This window comes from Calypte anna, chromosome 19 (genome assembly GCF_003957555.1).
Source record: "Calypte anna isolate BGI_N300 chromosome 19, bCalAnn1_v1.p, whole genome shotgun sequence".
Taxonomy (NCBI): domain Eukaryota; kingdom Metazoa; phylum Chordata; class Aves; order Apodiformes; family Trochilidae; genus Calypte; species Calypte anna.
Genome location: NC_044264.1, coordinates 554,156 through 574,570, shown reverse-complemented (window position 1 = coordinate 574,570; position 20,415 = coordinate 554,156). Strand labels below are relative to the sequence as shown.

General features: G+C 52.7%; 1 protein-coding gene across 2 annotated transcripts; it reads right to left on the bottom strand.

Moving 5' to 3' along the window:
• Positions 1-5,142: 5,142 nt before the first annotated feature.
• P2RX1 (purinergic receptor P2X 1) lies at positions 5,143-20,415 on the bottom strand. Of its 2 annotated transcripts, XM_030462429.1 has the most exons (14): positions 20,394-20,415; positions 17,962-18,188; positions 15,002-15,149; positions 14,446-14,517; positions 13,971-14,040; positions 13,378-13,474; positions 12,658-12,738; positions 11,090-11,231; positions 9,287-9,417; positions 8,458-8,548; positions 7,800-7,865; positions 6,419-6,511; positions 5,826-5,873; positions 5,143-5,562 (listed from the first exon to the last, which is right to left on the bottom strand). In XM_030462429.1, the coding sequence occupies exons 2-13, from the start codon at positions 18,096-18,098 to the stop codon at positions 5,829-5,831; spliced, it is 1,173 nt and encodes a 390-aa protein (XP_030318289.1). In that variant the 5' UTR covers positions 18,099-18,188; positions 20,394-20,415; the 3' UTR covers positions 5,143-5,562; positions 5,826-5,828. The 2 variants fall into 2 exon arrangements, with proteins under 2 accessions (XP_030318289.1, XP_008500158.1); XM_008501936.2 differs by lacking the exon at positions 20,394-20,415 and having other exon boundaries at positions 17,962-18,223.

Genomic DNA, 20,415 nt, shown 5'->3' with positions numbered 1-20,415 from the left:
TGTTTTGGGTTTTTTTTTTTGTCTGTTTTTGTCTCTTTGTATTTTCTTCCACCAGCAAGTTGAAACCCAGTACTTGTATCACTGTAAACTTGGCTGTTCAAGTGGTTACCCCCAGTGACACCCCTGGTAGGGAGCCAGGAAGGATTGTTCTTCCAGCACAGGGAAAATTCAGTGGGGATGAATCCATCACTAGGAAACCTGAGGTCAGAGAAGGCTCCTTGGGCCAGGTGAAGAGCAGTGTGACACCAGGGTGGCCCAGCCTGCCCTATGTTGGTGACCAACCAATGTGTTTTCTGCTTTTTACTGTTGCCCATTTGCCAGTTAACCTTCCAGACATTTTACTCATAATTCTGTGTCCGTGGTTTCCTGTCTTTAGGGATGATGGGGTCCAGTTTTGCACTTCAGGTGCAGCAGCCAGAGCAGAGGAACTGAACCAAACCTCACTGAGAGCCCAGAGCTCCTGAAGGAGAAGGGTTGGGAATGTTCCTCTTCCCTTGGCTAAAACACTGGGAAGACTTTTTCCTTTCTCTTCCCATGCAGAAAGCTTTGCTGACAGAAATCCAAAAGGCAAGAGAACGTGCAGGGGTTTATTTTCAACACCCAAACCTGTCCTGAATCCCATACCCCCAAGATTTTCTGGAACCAATCTCTTCCAGCCCACACAGCTGGATTCAGGAGCCCTTTGGATGCTTTAGACTTTCACGCTCTCTAAAACAAGACGAGGAATTAGAGAGAGATCACAGGAGGGGAGAGCACCAAAGAAAGCCAAAGGAAAGTGTGTGGTGGAATGAATACAGTAAAAAAATGAGCTGTAATGTCCCCAGGAGCATGAGTTAAGAACTGGCTGGAGGGCTGGGCCCAGAGAGTGGTGCTGAACGGGGCTGATCCAGTTGGCGGCCGGTCACTAGTGGTGTCCCCCAGGGATCAGTGTTGGGCCTGGTTCTGTTTAGTATCTTCATTGATGATTTAGATGAGGGGATTGAGTCCATCATCAGCAAATTCACAGCTGACACCAAGCTGGGGGGAAGTGTCAATCAGTTGGAAGGCAGGAGGGCTCTGCAGAGGGACCTGGACAGACTGGAGAGTTGGGATGATCCCAAGGGGATGAGGTTCAACACAACAACCCCATGGGGAGCTCCAAGCTGGGCACAGAGTGGCAGAAAGGGAGCTGGGAGTCTGGATTGCCAGGAAGCTGAAGAGGAGCCAGCAGTGTGCCCAGGTGGCCAAGAAGGCCAATGGCATCCTGGGCTGGCTCAGGAACAGCGTGGCCAGCAGGTCCAGGGAAGGGATTCTGCCCCTGTGCTCAGCTCTGGTGAGGCCACAGCTTGAGTCCTGTGTCCAGTTCTGGGCCCCTCAGCCCCTCAGGAAGGAGATTGAGGTGCTGGAGCAGGTCCAGAGAAGAGCAAGGAGGCTGTGAAGGGACTTGAGCACAGACCCTATGAGGAGAGGCTGAGAGAACTGAGGGTGTTCAGCCTAAAGAAGAGGAGGCTCAGGGGAGACCTCATCACTCTCTCCAACTCCCTGAAAGGAGGTTGGAGCCAGGGGGGGGTTGGGCTCTTTTCCCAGGCAACTCTCAGCAAGACAAGAGGGCAGGGTCTCAAGCTGTGCCAGGGGAGGTTTAGGTTGGAGATGAGAAAGAATTTCTTTCTGGAGAGGGTGATCAGGCATTGGAATGGGCTGCCCAGGGAAGGAGTGGATTCTCCGTGTCTGGAGATCTTTCCAAAGAGCCTGGATGTGGCACTGAGTGCCATGGGCTGGGAACCACGGGGGGAGTGGATCAAGGGTTGGACTTGGTGATCTCTGAGGTCCCTTCCAACCCAGCCCATTCTAGGATTCTATGACTCTATGACTGCAGGACTAAGGTGCCACCAGGCACCTTCTGGCCCAAGAATGCACAATTTGGGGACAGAAGGAAATCAAAGCATCCTTTAGAGCTGGGAGGACACCAGTGTTCCTGTCAATCCTTCACTATGTGTCAGCCAAAGGATTGAACTGACTGAAAAACACGTTCCCCCATCAAAAGAGAACAAGAATTAGTGTCACCAGAAAGGCAAATGCTTTTTTTAGGGAAAAATTCAAGTGTGTCCTAAGTGGAGGACTGGGTGTAAAATAAAAGGGAGCCTGCTGTGCCAGAGGAGGAATGAGCAGGCTCAGAGATAGGAGAGACTGCACAAGGAAGGAGCTATATTTTTCTTTGGTGTTATTAATTTTTAATTTGCATTGTTACAGTGTCTGGAAGCACTGAGTGGAAATCAGGGCCTCATTGTGCTGGGAATTGTGCACAAACAGAATGATTAAAAATGTTGCCAGCTCCACAGAGACTGAAACAGAACTCCTCATCTCTGCAGCATCACTAACCAGCCAAATTATTACCAACTAAGTTTTTCTGCAATTGCTCTTCTAGAATATCTGTGCCACTTGATTTCTTTCAGGGTAACCCTCCCTGAGGAGGTGAACAGACACTTTTGCACCAGGTCCAACCTTCACAGACAGAACGAGGGAGGTCAGAGGCAGAATCTCTTCACCACATTTGCAGGCAGGTTCAGAAATTATTTGCCCTTGGTTTGCATTTCTGCAAAATGGGAATGGTAACACTGCATCCCCAGCTTGCTTTCCTCATCCAACATTTACAGTGGGTTCAAGAGACCCCTGTTAGACCCATAGAATACTCCCTGGCAGCATCATATCCAATTATTAGGGATTAGCTGGAAAACGTGCATTTTCTTGTGTGTTTCCTGGCTGAGGTGACTGGCAGCAGCGTTTGATGTGTTCAAGATCTCTTCCCTGTTAGTATTTTTATATTAGCTCAACAAAAAACACAAAAGTGCAATTAAACAACTCAAAACTCCCCTGGGACTTGCACTAAAAGGTCTCCAAGCTACCAGCTCAGTGGCAGCACCAGGACACTGCAGGGTGCAGCCTCTCTCAGGGTAACTCTTCACCCCATCACCATTTCCATTTTTCAGTGCTTTAGCTGGGCAGACTTTTAACTGAGTGAAATCTGTTAAATTTCCATTAATTCAAGCAAACTGGGAGGCACTGGGAGAAAGGGATTAAAATCTATAATGCTAAAGGAGAGCATCACTGCCAACAAAGGCTCCCTCCTGGGGCTGCCCAGCCTTTCCTCCAGCCCTCAGCCCCAGCTCCAGACCCTTTGCCAAAAGGAATGGCAGCAATTGCCAGGGGCTTTTCCTGCTTTTCCATCCCACAGAAGGGAGCAGGGAATGTTAAAAACCTTTTGCTCAATGTCTCCAGCCAGGTCCTGCTCTGCATCCCACTCACCTGAGAGCTGCAGGTTCTGGAGGTCCTGGCTTAGTTAGAGGAGAAGATTTTTTTGAGGTTAAGAGGATTAAAATCACAATAGCTCATTCTGCTGGTTGCAGAAAGGGTTGGTGCATGGAAAGCAAAGCAAAGGATCCCAAATTATAAAACATTTTAAAAAAAAAGAAGCAAAGAGGTGAAAACAAGCCCTGCCTCAGTTTTTGAAGTCCTTGCTGAGAGGTTCTGAGTAGTAAGGACAGGAGATCATTTGCAAGTAGCATTTTTTCCTAATTTCCTGTTCTTCCTTTTAATACATCCTAGGATAGAATATGGGCTTTGCATTACAGGCAGCTTGACAGATCAAGCAGTCAGGAGCAAACCCCTGCTCTACCTGCACCCCTGCCCTGGTTATTTTAATTTATGCTTGGGGACTGACCTGCTTGAAGGGGGGGCATGAGGTGACCTGGAATCCCTTGTTTCCCAGCTTCTGCTCCTTGGCAGATGAATTTTGCCAGGCTTGTCTGCCTGAAATGGTCTTCCAGTCCCCTCTGCTGGCTGCAGCACCGTTGTAGTTCTTGGTCTCCAGGAGAGGACAGGGTGTGTGGGGATGCCACCAGCCCCATGCTAAGTGACACTAATTCCTCCAGAGACCCCAACTTGCCCTCCCCTCCTCTGCATCTTTGACCTGGCACCTCTCTTGCATGGGACAGTATCATGAGAAAGGGTGAAAAAGTTAGCCAAATGGATAATCTTTGAAAAAAAATAAAAGATACCCTGCCTGTGGAAGCTGAGGCATCCTCCTGAGAGTGAATAATCTCCCCCAGCCCTTCAGTACTTAAAGGGGGCAAACTTTAGTAAGACCTCTAGAGACAGGACAAGGAGCAGTGGTTTTAAACCAAAAGAGGGGAGATTTAGGTTAAAGAAGAATCTTTTGCCAATGCAGGTGGTGAGCCCAGGTTGCTGAGAGCACTGGTAAATGCCCCATCCTTGGAAGTGTTCCAGGTCAGGTTGGATGGGGCTCTGAGCTACATGATCTAGATGAGGATGTCCTTGCTCACTGCAGGGGGGTTGGACTAGATGCCCTTTAAAGGTCCCTTCCAGCCCAAACCATTGTACAAAATGTTTGATGTTACAACCAAACATCACCTGCATCTCTTTGTGGCCTCATCCTCCACGTCCCTGGAGCCCATCACCGTGTGTCCATCCTGCAGGCTCCTGCAGCCCCAGCAATCCCTACAGCTTCTTTACAAACTTCCCCATGGCAGCTGGGATCCAGCTTTGATGTGACCAAGGCAAAATATCCTCTGGAGGTTGGGAAAAGAAAGCCAGAGAGAGCCTGCAGGGAAAGTCAGTGCTGGTGCCTCCTGGAGAACTGCAGGAGGAAATCTGCCCCAGGAGCAGAGTGCAGGGGTCACACAGAGCAGCCTGAGGTTTGGGCAGGTTACTGATCTGCCCCTTTCTAATGCCAGAGGAAAAACGTGGTTGGTCATGATGCCCAACTGCCCACTCTGAATAGTGAAAATCATCCAGCAGAAAAAAAGGAATTTTGCTCCTGGGTGCAAAGAGCTGGTTTGTGAGAGGCTCCTGCCAAAGAGGTCTGGTTCTGATGGACTGCTCCTGCCCAGCAGCATGTCAGCACTTTGCTCCAGCCAGCCTGGCTGAGGAGGAAATCCAAGTGCCAACCCTGATAGCAACCCCTGCTCACAGCCAGGGGCCCTGCAGGGGAAGGCAGAGCCTGCTTGGAGCCCACCAGGGAGCCAAAAAGCACCCCAGCCCCCACCCCTGGGGCAAGCAGGGGCCCCACAAAGGGATGTCATAGAAAAACTAAAGGTTTATTTTATGTTATTTTATTTTTTTATAAAATACATCCTTACAAAATAACCACTTTTCTCCTCTGCCGAGGGACAGGGCATGGCTCTTGCCAGCTTTTTCCTTCCTCCTCTCCTCAATTTGGAGCTGTGCCAGGATGCTTCTGGGGAAGGAGATGCAGCAATACTCTCCCAAGGGTGTGTGGATGGCCCTGGCCCAGGGGGAACCTTTCAGGAGTGCCTCCAAAGGTGGAAAGATCCCAAGGCCTTGGGATAGGGTTAGGGGTGGCCTGAAGATCCCCCAGTTGAACCCACCCCCAGCATCACAGCGTGACCCACCAGCAGCAGAGCACCGGGCCAGCCGGACCCTGCCCTGTGTTGGACATTGCTCCTGCTGGCCTGGGGGCTGGGACAGGCTGGTGATGGGGTGACAATCATGTTTTAGGAGATGAGGAGGAAGAAGAGGGTGCAGGTTGGTTGGTCAGTGTGGATTCTGCCGAGAGAGAGAGGTGGTTGGAGTCTTGTACCCCCACTCCCCCGTCCAGGCAACACTGCCCTTGAAGATGTGATGCTGATCCCACACCCTGCATCCAGCTCCTGCCTGCCCTGCGAGATGCTGACCCCAGGGCAGACATTACAGCCCACAGCTCAGGTCTCCTCCATACCTTCCTGGAACCCTGCTACCTCTGGAAGGTTTTGGGAGAGCCCCAGGAGCCATCACCCCTGCCAGCCCTGTGCTGGGGAAACACCACTCACCTCTCAGGGCTTGCTGTCTGGCTCCTTTTCCTTCTTGTGTGACTTTGACTGGGGATTAAAAGAGAGAAAACAAGGATTCTTTTTACTGATCTGCCCCTTTCTAATGCCAGGGGAAAAATGTGGTTGGACAACTTCTAACTCTGAGCACACAGACGGGAGTTCCAGATTCATTTTCAGATGAACCTGAGGGGAGCTGGTTTTGCACCCTGTGGAAGGCCACAAAACATCCCCCAGTCACAGAGATGTCCTCAGAAAGCAGAAAAGGTGGCATTTTCCAGCTTGCTAAAACACTGCTCTGCCCCTGCTCCCCTTCAAGCAATGCAAATCTTACCCAGGTATTGGAATACCTGGGGATGAAGGGAGGGAATCAAGCTGGTAACAGGGAGTCACAGGACATCTCTGTCCTTTTGGAGAGGAGATCCCTGGATCCCAGTCCCTGCCAGTCCCAAGGGCTCAGGGCTCCCACTCCCTTGGGAAGGCACCTGGTTGCTCCTCAATATAAATGTTATTTGGGTGGCAGCATCATCACTCCCCACACATCCACACTCCCACACCCACCAGAGCCCCACGGGGGGGGACTCAGGGGTACTTACAGGCTCCTGTTCTGCATATTTGAATTTCTTCTGCTTGTAATAGTCCCGACCTTGGAGGAAATGCAGCAGGAGCAGGTCACAGAGGACAGAAGCCTGAAAGCCAAGTGCAGCTGGGGTTGGGTCTGTCCTCTCAGCCCACCTGGGTCACCTCCTACATCCCAGCTCAGAACAGTTTGCCCCACAAATTAGGGTTAGTTCTGCTTCAACCCAAAACATGGGAGCTTAGAGCCCCCAAATGGCCATTTAGGACAAACTGAGACTGTGGGTTTTAATAAGGGGAGAGTTAATTAAATTAATATAATAATACATATTATACATATATATACACATATAAGAATATATATTACATATAATATTATTATATATAATATTTATTATATATTATATATTCTTATATATAATATATAATATTCTTATATATTATATATAAGAAAAACACATATAATAATATATTATAGATATATATAATACATATATAATAATACATATATAATAATATAATAACAACAAATAATTTAACAACAGAAATTAAATGTTTCTACTTCATCTGGAGTTAGAACCCAAGACCCTTTGGGTAATGCCCAGGTCTTCAATGACCCCAACCACACATGATGCTGGTTTTCTGTCACACATGAAATGCTGCCCAGCACCTCCCAAATCTCCTCAACACCAGCTCTAACTCAAAACTGTCCCAGTATGTCACAAAGTCACACCTGCCTGGGCAGGGTTTCCCACTGGCAGGGGCCACATCAGCCCATGGGCAGCAGAAGAACATTTCCCAGAATTAGGGAGGCAGGAGAGGACCTCCTCCTTCCCTTCCTCCCTTCCCTTCCCTTCCCTTCCCTTCCCTTCCCTTCCCTTCCCTTCCCTTCCCTTCCCTTCCCTTCCCTTCCTTCCCTTCCCTTCCCTTCCCTTCCCTTCCCTTCCCTTCCCTTCCCTTCCTTCCCTTCCCTTCCCCTTCCCTTCCCTTCCCTTCCCTTCCCTTCCCTTCCCTTCCCTTCCCTTCCCTTCCCTTCCCTTCCCTTCCCTTCCCTTCCCTTCCCTTCCCTTCCCTTCCCTTCCCTTCCCTTCCCTTCCCCTTCCCCTTCCCCTTCCCCTTCCCCTTCCCTTTCCCCTTTCCCTTCCCCCTTCCCCTTCCCCTTCCCCTTCCCCTTCCCCTTCCCCTTCCCCTTCCCCTTCCCCTTCCCCTTCCCCTTCCCCTTCCCCTTCCCCTTCCCCTTCCCTTCCCTTCCCTTCCCCTTCCCCTTCCCTTCCCCCTTTTGCTCATCCCGAGTGGGACCCAGGATTTCAGTGCAGCTCAGGGACACTTCCCCACGGGTGTCACAGGCAAAGGAGAATAGTTTGGGATCTCCATATAGAGGCTGGAAAGATCTGAACTCACCACTCCAAAAATACCAATTCCAGAGCCAATCGTGGTCATGGTCGGGATGATGTCAAATTTGCCTGCCTGAATAGAATTGGAGGAAATAGGTGATAGGTTACAAACCACCCAGGGAAAGTATAAAGGGGACTCAGCCCAAGTGCTCTGCAGCAACCCAAAACCCAACCACAGCACAGAGAGAAACAGGAGCTGGGTGGGAGCTTGTTTTGAGCTCATTGGTCAAAGAGAAAAAATTTGGTGTATTTTAGACCATAACAAACTGAAATGACTTTGCTTCCTGTGCTTTCAATCAGGAAAAAAAAGGTTTAGAAAGAAAGTTTATTTTTAATTAGACAAAAATGACCCTTCAAATATTCCTGGTGGGAACACAACAACGAAAGCCTTCTCTCCAAGTGTGAAGAATCAGACAAAAGAGAAAGATGCAAATCTTCAGCGTTTGGAAATACCAACAAAAGGTTTTGCCTTTCCACAGATCCCCCCCAACCCAGCAGGATGTTTCCTGGGACCAAACTGCAGCTGAAGATGGGACCTGTAAAATGAGCTTCCCCAGCATCCCAGGAAGACACCTGCACTGATTTTCCTGGCCCCACAACCCCCCAGTTACCCAGCTCATACCTAAAGACCATCTGCCATCCCCTGGGATCCAAGCCACCCTTACCTTGCCGTTCACCAGAATGTCAAACCGGATCCCAAACACCTTGTAGAGTGTCCTCTTCTCCATCCCATCTTCTTTGTAGTATTTGGCATACCTGGGGGATTGGATGGGGACTTAGACCCTTCTGGGGGGGTCTTACAGCCCCCTGCAGCCCAGCAGCAACCAGGATTTTGGTGGGCAGCAGAGCAGGACAAAGACTTGGAGATGTTATGACCCTCCCAAAGGATCTGAGCTGCTGCCTCCTTTTCCCTCTGTGCCTCAGTTTCCCTGCTTGCAAGCTGGGGTTAAAGCTCCTGCTTATGGTGCTGCCTGGTGACCCCAAGGGCTACAGCAGGGCAGATGCTGGGGCTGCATCTTCCCAGAGGACAGGGAGCAGCTCGTGGCTAAATGTCACACTGTGCCTGTCACACTGCTCCCTGGGAACACAGGAGATGACCCTGCACTGTCTCCAGTCTTTCAAGGGGTTTCTCAAGAGCTCAGCTGAACAAGAGACTCTGCAGGGGGGAGGAGATGCACTGGGAAAAGTAAAGGGAATAATTTTGAGGCCCAAGGATGGGTTATGTGGTGCTGAGGGCCACAGTTTAGTGGTGGACTTGGCAGTGCTGGGCAGTTGGATTTGATGATCTTAAGTCATCTAAAACTATTCCAACTAAAGCTGTTCTTTGATTCTACGATCACTTTTCTCATGCCATCCTGAAGAGATCACTGCTGTCACACACTCCCATGGCAATGACTATTCTTAAGAGGGGTTCCCCATTTTCCACCATCCCCTCGAGTGCTGAGAGATGTCACCTCTGAATTCTGCCTGGGGAATGAACGGGGGTCTTCTTACCTAAAGTTGAAGCCTGGTGAAACATTGGTGTCATCATTGTAGAGGCCGTGGAACTGGTAAATGGGTTTGCAGTACCGGATGGGCCAGTCCAGGTCGCAGTTCCAGTCTATGGTGATGCCAACCACTCCACCCTGTGGCCAAGAGAGACACAGAGTGGCTGGAGAGCAGCCAGACAGAAAGGGACCTGGGAGTCTGGATTGCCAGGAAGCTGAACCTGAGCCAGCAGTGTGCCCAGGTGGCCAAGAAGGCCAGTGGCATCCTGGGCTGGCTCAGGAACAGCATGGCCAACAGGTCCAGGGAAGGGATTCTGCCCCTGTACTCAGCCCTGGTGAGGCCACAGCTTGAGTCCTGTGTCCAGTTCTGGGCCCCTCAGCTCAGGAAGGAGATTGAGGTGCTGGAGCAGGTCCAGAGAAGAGCAAGGAGGCTGTGAAGGGATCCAGCAGAATTCCTGTGAGGAAGGGCTGAGGGAGCTGGGGGTGTTGAGGCTGGAGAAGAGGAGGCTCAGGGGAGACCTCATCACTCTCTGCAACTCCCTGAAAGGAGGTTGGAGCCAGGGGGGGGGGTTGGGCTCTTTTCCCAGGCAACTCTCAGCAAGACAAGAGGGCAGGGTCTCAAGTTGTGCCAGGGGAGGTTTAGGTTGGAGATGAGAAAGAATTTCTTTCTGGAGAGGGTGATCAGGCATTGGAATGGGCTGCCCAGGGAAGTAGTGGATTCTCCATGTCTGGAGATCTTTCCAAAGAGCCTGGATGTGGCACTGAGTGCCATGGGCTGGGAACCACGGGGGGAGTGGATCAAGGGTTGGACTTGATGATCTCTGAGGTCCCTTCCAACCCAGCCAATTCTATGATTCTGTGATTCTATGATCTTTGGGCCTGGCCCACATGGAGAAACACTTTCCCTTCTCATCCATGGCCTTTTTCAATGCCATGAGGAGTCCTGGCTCTCCAGGGAACATGGACCCCACCACTGCCCCCCAGCCCCTGGGCAGCCTCAACATCACTCGATGCAGAGGTGGGAGCTTCCCAAATTCTGGATGCCCAAACCAGGCTGATGCCCTCTTGGTCCTGCTCAGTACCTCACCCCCAAGGCATGGTCCTCAGAACCAGTGCTGACTGCACATCCCTCCATGGCACAGCCTGCCCTGGCCTGATTTTGACCATCAAACCATTAATGTGGCAGGGAAAAGCAAAAGAAGTTTAACATGGGCATAGGGGAGAGTGAAAGAACCCATGCAAATAATTAAAAAAAAACCTCTTTGAAGTGGCCACCTTCTAGGAGGTGAAACAACCCCTCCTGAGCTTGCTCCAGGTTGCAACAAGCTGTTCCCCAGAGCTTTTTGCACTGTTAATCTCTGCAAGCCTCTGATTTCATTGACTGCCTGCTGGAGGCTGTAAATGAGGATGAGAGGCTGAAGGCTCTGCAAGCTCCCAAAGAGCAGATACCACCCTGAGAAGCTGGGTTTGGGAGCCTGGGGGGGAGGCTGCAGTTTGCAAGGAGTGATATCTGGATGGGATTTGGCCACCCAGCTCTTGTTATTCACTGCTCAACCCAAAGTGAACCCTGGATCTACTGCCAGGGGGGTTAAATCTTGTCAGCCTTACAGGGAAGTTTTCCAAGAAAGGCTGAAATGTAAGGGCATGTCCAAAAGCAATTCATAATCTTTAGGATCTCATTCTGACACTGCCTCCCAAGTGCCTAAGAAAACAAATCCCTTGTGGCCCAACAGCTTGGAGATGGTCGCTCTGCTGGTGTGTCCCCCCCTCTCCCCATGTCAGTAAGGAATATTGTTTGGAATTGCAGTACCTTGACAGCCAGGAAGGTGAAGTTCTGACCTGATTCCTTCACTATGTATCCCAGCTCAAACACGGGGCACAAGGGATCAGTGACTCTGTGGTAGGTGCATTTCTTCAGGTACTGCTTGGTAACTGTCTCCACCAAGTTGCGTCTGTGGATGAGAAGAGAGGGAGGAAGTCTGAAAAACCCAAGAAATAGAGTGGGAAAGGACTTCTGGAGGTCCTTGCTCGAAGCTGGGTAATGGCAAAGCTTAGGGCCTCATCCTCCTGCCCCACAGGCTCATCAGGCCCCACACATGGAGCCCTTTCCTCCAGCCTTGGCTTCTCCCACCCCATCAGCAACTCCTTTTCCCTGAACCTCCTCCTAGGGGGAAACCTCATCTTCTTCCCAGTAAATGTTCTGCTTTGGCTTTGCTGCCTTGCCTGCTGCCCAAGCCCAGCACACATCCATCTCCCTGTCCTCACCACTTCTAGCTACTCCTTAGCTCATTCCTCACCTTTCCAAACCCTCCCATGGCCTCTCCCATCCTCATGTCACCTCATCCATGAGCAATGCTCCCTAAAACACATTTCATCTGGGACAGCTCATGGGTAGGGCATCCCACAGCTTTCACTTTTGGCTGGATTTTGTTGCCTCCTCCAGAAAGGTGACAAGGAAAGGACAATGTTTTGCTTTCCACCCTGCTCTGCTCTTTCCCCTAAAACCAGTCCCCCTGTGAAACCTCCCTGTCCCAACTGGTTCTGTAAGACTTGTGCCTTGCTCAGCCCCATCCTATCATTTATGCTCTGAGGTTAATTAGCAGCAGTGATCAAAGGCAGGAAGCTTCTCCATGGCCCCGGCTGGCTCAGCCCCTGCTCCATAGCAGCTGCCTGCACCTCCCTGGACCTGCTGTCCCCACAATGTCCCTTCCCTCTCTTGCCTGCCCTCACTCAGCCTGCCACCTCTTTTCTCCCAGCCACCTCTCTGGGTGCAGCACGAGGTCAGCTGGAGGCTTTGCCAAGCACTCAACTTCAGCATCACAGGGAAGGAAGAATTTGCCATCTGCAGCTCAAACAGCTTCTGCTAATTTCTTCCAAATCAAAGATATCACCAGTGTCACCACCAATCCTCTGCTGTGCACCCCTTCAGCTGGTGGCACTGTAACCCCTGTAACCCCTTGCAGGATCTGATGGGAACTGGGGTGTTCAGAAGAGCCCCCTGCTCATGTTCAGGCAACCAAGGTTGTTGCTCACACCCCACCATGCCAGGGAGTGTGTTACTGTCATCTTCAGGGGACAAGAGGGAGAAGGAAGATAATGAATTGGTGTTTTTGTGTTCATCATGTGAGGGTAACTCAGAGGACACTAATTCCAGAAACCTTCTTTCCTGTAAGAGCTGAGGTGGGGCAGGCTTGAGAAGGAAACCTCTCTGTTCCTAGCAGCTAATCTGGGGATCAGTGCAGCTTGGAGTAGTCCTGGGCTGGCTGATGAGGGATGGTGACCTCTGTATATCAAGGATCCAGCTACACCCATGGAATCCCCTGAGGGACACAGCTGGGGGAATGGAGCAGGAGCCACCCCCTCCATACCTGTCCTTACCTGAACACCTTGAACCTGGGGAAGGTGATGCTGTTCTTGATGAACAAGGTGAAATTCTCAGCTTCTGACAACAGGGCAGGTCTGAAAAACACAAATGTTGGCATGGCCATCACTCAGCTGTTTGGCCTCTAGGGAAGTGGCCATTCATCTGGACACAGATACACTGTAGAGCTCATCCCTTCCCTTTCTAAGTGAAAGATCCCAGAAAAGCCTGAAGGAAGGATGCAAGTATCTGTTAGGGGTCAGAGAGGGAATTCGGTGCTGGGGTTTCAGCTAAGAAACCCCAAAAGCAGAGTCAGGTGACTGGAAGAGAGCTCAAATGCCTGCATGTTCCCTGGGCTTCTTGGTTGGACCCAGGGCTGTCCCTGTGGCCCCACTGCTTGGGGTAGAGGCAAGGAGGAACAGGACTTTGCATCTACCAGGAGATAGATGCTTCACAGTGGGCTGTGGAGAGCATCTCGTGGGTAGAGCACACACAACCTTGTTCTGAAGGCAAAGAGGACAGACAAGGGGTGCTGATCCATGCAGAGATGGAGCCAGCAAGGTGGGAAGACCCAGATTCCCTGAAGACAAGGGGCAGCATGCAAAGCCAGAGGGTCTGCATCCATCCAAGCTGTCCCGGTAACAGAGCCCTGGCTTGTTCTGCCCCACACCAAGTGCTGCTGCTACAGCTGGGGTTGGGACCAGGGGGACCAAGGGGGTAACAACCTCGTTCCTTACTTGGGAACATGGTCATCATTTTCCACAGGGCACCAGCCAAAGATCTCACAGGTCTTCACAGAGTTGTTGAAGTTCACACACCTGCCTGTCATGAGCCCTGGGGGGTAGAGAGAGAGAAAGTGCTCACAGCCCTGGGTACTTGGAGAGCCCATCCTTACAGTGGGATGGGTGGGACCTCCTTGGAGCTCCAGCCCTGCCACAGAATCCAAGGCACCAAATACTCCAGGTTCTGGTTCTCCTTTATAAAGGGAGAAGTAAAGTGTGGCTGCTCAGCTCAGGGCTGTAGTTTCTGCTCCATCAGGGAGCAACTGGACTGTTTTCTTGCTAAAGTACACCTCAGAAAATGCCAGTTTGTCAGAGGGGTAGTAATTTGGGGGAAATAATTTTGTTTTGATCACCCCTTTTTTTTTGGCAAAGCTTTTCCCAGCTCTTTCAGAAGAGGACAACAGGACCAGCCCAGGTGGGACATGGCACATCAGAGGCTTTCCCTAAACCCCACCAGTGGTGGTCCAGAGCAGGTTCCCCTCCACCAGAGCACACCAAGCTCCTTTTGCCTCCCTCCCTGGCTGGAGCCAGGGCTCTCCATGCCATACCTTGTCCCTGGCGGCTGTATTTCCCTCGGATGCAGTCACTGTCATCCTTGCAGGGCCCAGCATCTGGGAGCTGTTTGGAGAAAGCAGGCAGAGAACAACCACCTCTCAGCATCAGACCCTCCTCCTTCCATCTCTCTGTCCCTCCTGCCTCACCAAGCAGCGTTTTCCTTGGGGCAAACACTGCTCAGCTGCACATGGGTTCCCACCAAGGTGTCCAGAATAAGGAGGAGAAAGGGGGTAGATTCATTTTTTAAACTCAGGGCAGATGCTCTGCTTGATGGTCTCAAAGAGAAGACAACTGAGGTGGTTTTCAGCAGGATAAAAACCTTCCTGCAACACTTGCAAGTCAGGAATGATAATCTGGGGCCAGGCTTTGGCTCTTCAGAAACCTCTCCATGTCAGGAGAACTCCTTCCCCAGCACCAGCACAACAACCCCCCTAAATTACAGAGGCTGAAGGAAGTCAGTGCATTTACCTCTGGGCAGGTTCCTTGTTTCTGTCCAGGGGTGATAATGAAGTTGGTCATCACCACAAAGGAGTTGTCCCCCTGCAGAGACACAGCCAAGAAGCTCACAGCCAGAACAGTGTTTCCTGATGGCACCCAAACCATGGGGTGGGCACGTCCAGGCAGATGGCACCTTTCTCCCTAATTTCATTCCTCCACCCTCCTCCACCACAGCTGGAAACTCCTGGGGAGCTGCAGTGCCACCAGCCCCAGGGGTAGGAGAGGATCCTCTGCTTGCTGCCTGAGTTGCTCATCCAGAGGCACCAGAAGAGCTTTGATCTTTTAGGAAGCAGCCTCAAACATGCCCCATGATGGGTCCCAAGTATTGAAAGCTCCCCAGGGGTGACACATGGGCAGAGGTTTGTGGCAGAAGCAACCTGCCACGAGGCCACCATGTCATGGTTAGCCCCATAGAAACCCTATGCCAAGGTACCTGTGCACCCTGGCACGTGGGGAAAAGGGGCTGCTGGGGTCAAAGCAAGCCCCCCATAACCAACCCCCCCACCCACCCCCCCTGCCTCCTTACCTGGGGTGGGAAAACATAGTCCACCACATCCCAGATGTGAGGGCCCACGGTGCTCTCGTTGGTCAGGGTCAGCCCTTTCAGCTTCACTGAGACCGAGCTGACCACACTGTCCTGAGACTGGTAGCCCTTCTCGTAGAGGAACACCCACCTGGGGAGGGAAAAGGCAATGGGGTGAGCCTGGCCACCAGCACCCATCAGGATGAGCCCATCAGGATGGGAACAAGCAGAGCAGGGTGGCCACAGGCCCCTTGGTATTCAAAACCTGCAGTGGGTTTGCAGCTTGCTGGGCTCAGCCACTCACCTGCTCCCTCCTGACCCTCTGCCCAGGCACTTTCCAAAAATCAGTGCCTGCAGGGATAAAGCCAGGACACAGCTCCCATCCAGCCCACCAGCAAGGGCACCACGGAGCTGTGGGTGCAGGAAGGCAGCAGGAGTGGGGTTGGGGACACCGCTGTGGCCCTCCCTGCCTTTCCCAGAAGCTGTCAGGGCCAGCTCCTGACACTGTTTAACCTACAGCATAAACAAGCTGCTGCTGCTGGATTCCCTCTGGCTCAGGGAGAGTGTAAACACAGGCAAGGAACCATTCTGGGGCAGCACGGAGCATTCCTGGGGCTAAAAAAGGAGAGCTCTGGTTTGTGTCCCCAGGGACACCGGTCCTGCTGGCTGTGACAGAGGCAGCAAAGAGCCCACGGGATGGCCTGTGATGCCATCCTGGTGTGGTAGCCCATCCACAGGCACCCGACCCATGGGGATAGGAGAAAAAGGGGGAAGCCCCAGAGGTCTGCCAGGCCCTAGGGGCACCTCCTGGGGATGGTGGGTTTTGGCTTGTGGTGCCCTTGGCATCTCAGGAGAGAGGGTGAGAGGACCTCAGAGGTGGTGTGGGGTCCATCCACCCAGAACGTGGGGATGGGAGAAGAAATTCAGCACTGCTGGCACCCCAGATGGGACCCCCAGCTGCAGGCTCCTCCTGTAAGGCAGAGGGACTCACTGGGTTATACTGGTTACACTGGGCACCATCACCAGGGCCCTTGAGGCTGCAGAAGGCTGTGAGCTGGTGTCCCCAAGCTGGGGTGTTTCCCTAAATCTGCCTCCAGCTCAGCCTCTGCCACCTCCTCCCTGCCTGGCAGAGGTGACACAGGGCACACCCCATCAGGCTAGAAAAGACACATGGAGCTCTGCCCAGGGGCAGGTTTGGTGTCACCTCCCCGTGTGGTGGAGTCACCAAGCCTTCCTCCCTGGCTGGCCCCATCCTTCAGCCTCCTCACACGCTGGGTTTTCAGGAAACCCAAACCAAAAAGTAATGGTGGGGAGAGCCCAGCATCATCAGTGACACCCCCTGAGCTCAGCAGCAAGAATCACACAGACACAGAATGTTTGGGTCGGAAGAGACCTCCAAGGTCATCCAGTCCAACCTTCGAAGAAGGTTGAAGAAGAGCAGGCAGAGGGCAGAGCTGCTCCCCATGGGTACCACCCGCATCCCCAGTGCCAGCCCCACACCTCTGTGCCAATGCCAGGGCTGACACAGCCCCGTGCATCACACGAGCATCCTATGCCTGCTGCTGGGGGGACTTGCAAATAAATAATAATTTCCCTGCCTGACTTTGCTTTGAGAGAAGGGAAGATCCCCAGCAGGGTGGCTCAGTGCAGGAGCTGGGGATGGTGCTGAGGCAGCCAGAGGGGCCCTGGGCAGCTGCACTTGTGGGCAGCCCTTTGCCAACAGAATCTGAGACAGCCAAAACGTGGGAATTCCAGCTCACCCACCTCCTGCCTTCCCCCCTGGCTGTGCCCCCTGCGCTGCTTCTCCTTTTGCTCCCTCCTCTCCTGGTTTAGCTGGGTTGCTCAAGCCACGTTTCCTTAGGAAGTGCCTCTCTGAGCAGCCACCTCTGGTTCCCCATGGCAGAGCTGCTGTCCCCGGGGGCTCCAGGGATCAGCCCTTGGGGAGCCAGCTCTGCTCCCAGTGACACCAGTCTGGGCCAGTGCAGAACCACTGGCAATGGAACATGCCTGAAGCACTTGGCTCGGAACCTGTTAAGGGTGAGGATTGCCCGAGGGTCCCACCATGGTCCCCCTGGGCAGCTGTTCCCCTTTTCCAGGGGATCTGGGCTAAAAGCTGGGATGGGCACCACTGCTCTCCACAGGTCCTCACTTGCACTGAGCTCTGGGAGCTCCTGCCTCTCCTTTGGGCTCCACTTGGCCTCCTGCATACCCAAAACATTCATTTCTCTCCAGTTCATTGCCCCCTCTTCCTGCAAACCTCCCACCATGGAGCCCTTTTCCCTCTCCAGGGCTGAACTCCCAGCAGCCACAAGGATGCAGCTAAGATGTTGGCACTGTTGTCACCCATCCCATAGCATGGCACAGCATTCCATGCCAAGAGGACCAAACTGATGTGGCAGGAGCAGCCCCCACCCTGGGGCACCCAAGGACACACATCCACATCCAGCTCCCAGCCTCCTTGCTCCACTCGATGCCTTTTTTAAGCAGCTGCTCCTGGGGCTGCCCTCCCACAAGCAAAGCAAACCAGAGATTTGGAGAGCAGCTCCATCCCAGTGCCTGGGCTAAGGGGAGATTTATGGCCCTGTCTCCAGTCACTTGGGTCTCACAAATCATCACGCTGGCCCCAGCTGCCTCTTTCTTTAATATAAATGAGAAATAAAAATAACAACCGATTCTCAGGCCCCCATCCAGCAGCTCGAGCTCTATTTGGATGTGGCTCAGGGAGGAGCTGGGCAGGGTTGAGCCTCCAGCCTGCACCCACAGCCACTTTTGGGGAGGATGAGGGGACTGAGTAGCCATCTGGAAGACCCCTGGTGTGACACCACGGCTGCACGGCCTGGGTGAGAGGGATGCAGCCCCATCAGCCAGAAACCCCCCTGCACCAGGATGGAGGAGATGCACCAGCTCCTTTGGTGCTTTCTAAAGCATTGATCTGGGGGAAAAGGGGTGCCAGGGAAGCTTACCCAATGATGTAAGCCAGGACGATGAGCTGGATCAGCCGGAAGGTCAGTCCCACCTTCTTGTTCCTCACCAGCACCATCCTGGGGGTGTCATACTCAAAGAGGAAAGCGGACACCTTCTCCGTGAATTTTTGCCCCATGGTTGCACTGGGGCTGTGCCACAACCTCCCTCTGGCCCCACTGCTGGCTGTCCCCTGGGGCAGGCTGTGCTCAGGGCTGGAGCAAGTCCTCTGGGTGCAGGGAGGAGGAGGAAGGACAGAAAAGAAAAAAAAAAAAAAAAAAAAGGAAAATAAAAAGGTTATTGGCGTCGCTGTGCGCACATCTGGGCTGTTGGGTTTCCTCCTCTGAGAGCAGGGACGGGGTTTCCTCTTCCTATAAGCTCTGGGCTGGGAGCAGCTGGTGCCCTACATGGTCCGGGGGTGGGAAGGGGTGTGGAGGTTGGAGGGCCACCCCACTGCTGAGCCCTGGTGCCACGGGGATGGGACAGAGCTGCCCTGACACCCTCTCCCTGGGAATGGAGACGCTGCCCCCCAGGCAAGGAGGGGAGGAGATTGTGGGGGTCCCAGAAGAGGACTTTAGGTGTTGGGGTATTATCTTTCCTACCCCAGCTGCTCCTTCAGCAGTCCTTGTCCCCACCCCGTGTCCTACTCTGGTCCCCAAAAGCTGCCCAGTGAAGGGGGTGAGGACAGGGGAGGGTGGGGGGCTCAGAGACCCCAGCTCAGCAACTTGGAGCCAGCCCCTGGGGGTTTGGTTTGGCTCCTCTGGCAGTGAGGCCACCAGCCAGGACTTGGCTGCTTCCCAGGGCTTGTCCGGGGCTGGGCTGGGCACATGGGGAAGCATCTCCAGCATCTCCAGCATTTCCTGACCGTCACGGCTGGGGCTGGGTCACAGCAAGGGATGCTGTAGGCACAGGCACAGCTCCAAGGGAATATCACTGGGTTTGTATTTGCCAGGCTGAAATCTGGGGGCTAACGACACTAGTGGGAAGTTTAGGGGTTTTTGGGGGGGTAATTTATGGGAAAAGCAAGGAGGTTGTGGATGGGCACCCCGTACTCGCACTGCATCCCAGCAGGAATCTGGAGGGCACAGCCCCACAGGGTGAGCCCTGGGCTTGCAGAGGGTCATTTATGAGGGAAACAGAGGATGTTTCCCCAAAATATCTTAGAACCCAGCAGTGTCAGCCCTTCCCACCAAGGACAGGCTCCATCTCATCAGCCCTGGTGCATCAGCTGCCTCCCATGACTTGGGAGAAGGTGCTGGCTCTGCAACCCCTGAGGCTGGGACAAGGTCCCTCTCTGGCAATGGTTTTGAAAATATGGAAAAGTTTAAGGTGCTGAAACAAATCTTTCCTCTCTGGAACATTTCTTTTGACTTCATCACCTTTTATCTTCAATTGCTCACTGCTTTTGCATGACATTTACCCATCCACTCAGTATTTTGCAGACCTGACAACCACGACATGAAGGGAACGAATCCATTATCTTAGCTGAGCAAGGGGGGAAATGGGAGTACAAGCAGATGAATCATTTATCCAAATCCTCTGGGTGTACCATGAAGCTTGGGAACCCAAATCAGATGATCCCACGTTACCAGTGACGTGACAACATCCCATTGCCCCAGTCCCCAGCACCAGGGAAAGCTGTCAGCTGGGGAGCCAAAAGCAAACATGAAATACTGATGCTAATCGTATAAGATTGAAGGCTGATACTGCTATTGAGCAGAGCAGACAAACCTTATAAGCTTAGATATCTGTCAGGAGAGAAGCAAATAACTGACTGTATGAAACGAGGCCTTTTAGGGAAGGCTGCTCACCCTTGCCAAAGCCATGGGGATAATGAAAATAGGACAGCTAAATTTAACAGCAAAACGACTTGTAAAAGAGTCTCTTCTAACCTTCTCGCTGGTACTTGGAGTCAATAAAATGGTTAGAGCATGGCTTTAGCTAAAATATTTTCCATGGGGAGATAATAAGCATCTCCCATTTTAGTATCTCTTGGAGCCACGTTGCAGCTGGCGAGCGGGGTTGGACCCTGTGGGGAAGGCTGGGGGGATGTGGGGAGCAGAGCACCCCAAGATGGGAGCACCACAGGGCCTGGGTCTTCTCCTGGGGCTGCTCTCATCACCCTGCATGGGCACTCTCCTGGCCGTGGCACCCAAGGGTCTCAACAGTACCAGAACCTGAGCCCTCCTGGGCTCACACACCACCATGGCTCACACCATCTGCCTCCCCATCCCTGGGTTTGTCACTCTTTAAATTACTTTACAACAGGGAAACTCCCAGGTTTGGGCTGGTGTGGGTGAGCCATGCCAGCTGGTGTGCCTGGGGTTGTATCCTGCACACCCTTGGTTCTGGTGATGCTCACACCCCTCCCCAGCCCTGCCAGCTGCCTGTCGAGAGGGAATGCTCTGCTTGAGCAATTAAATTGTTAAATTACCTGCTCAGAGAGGGGGGGTCAC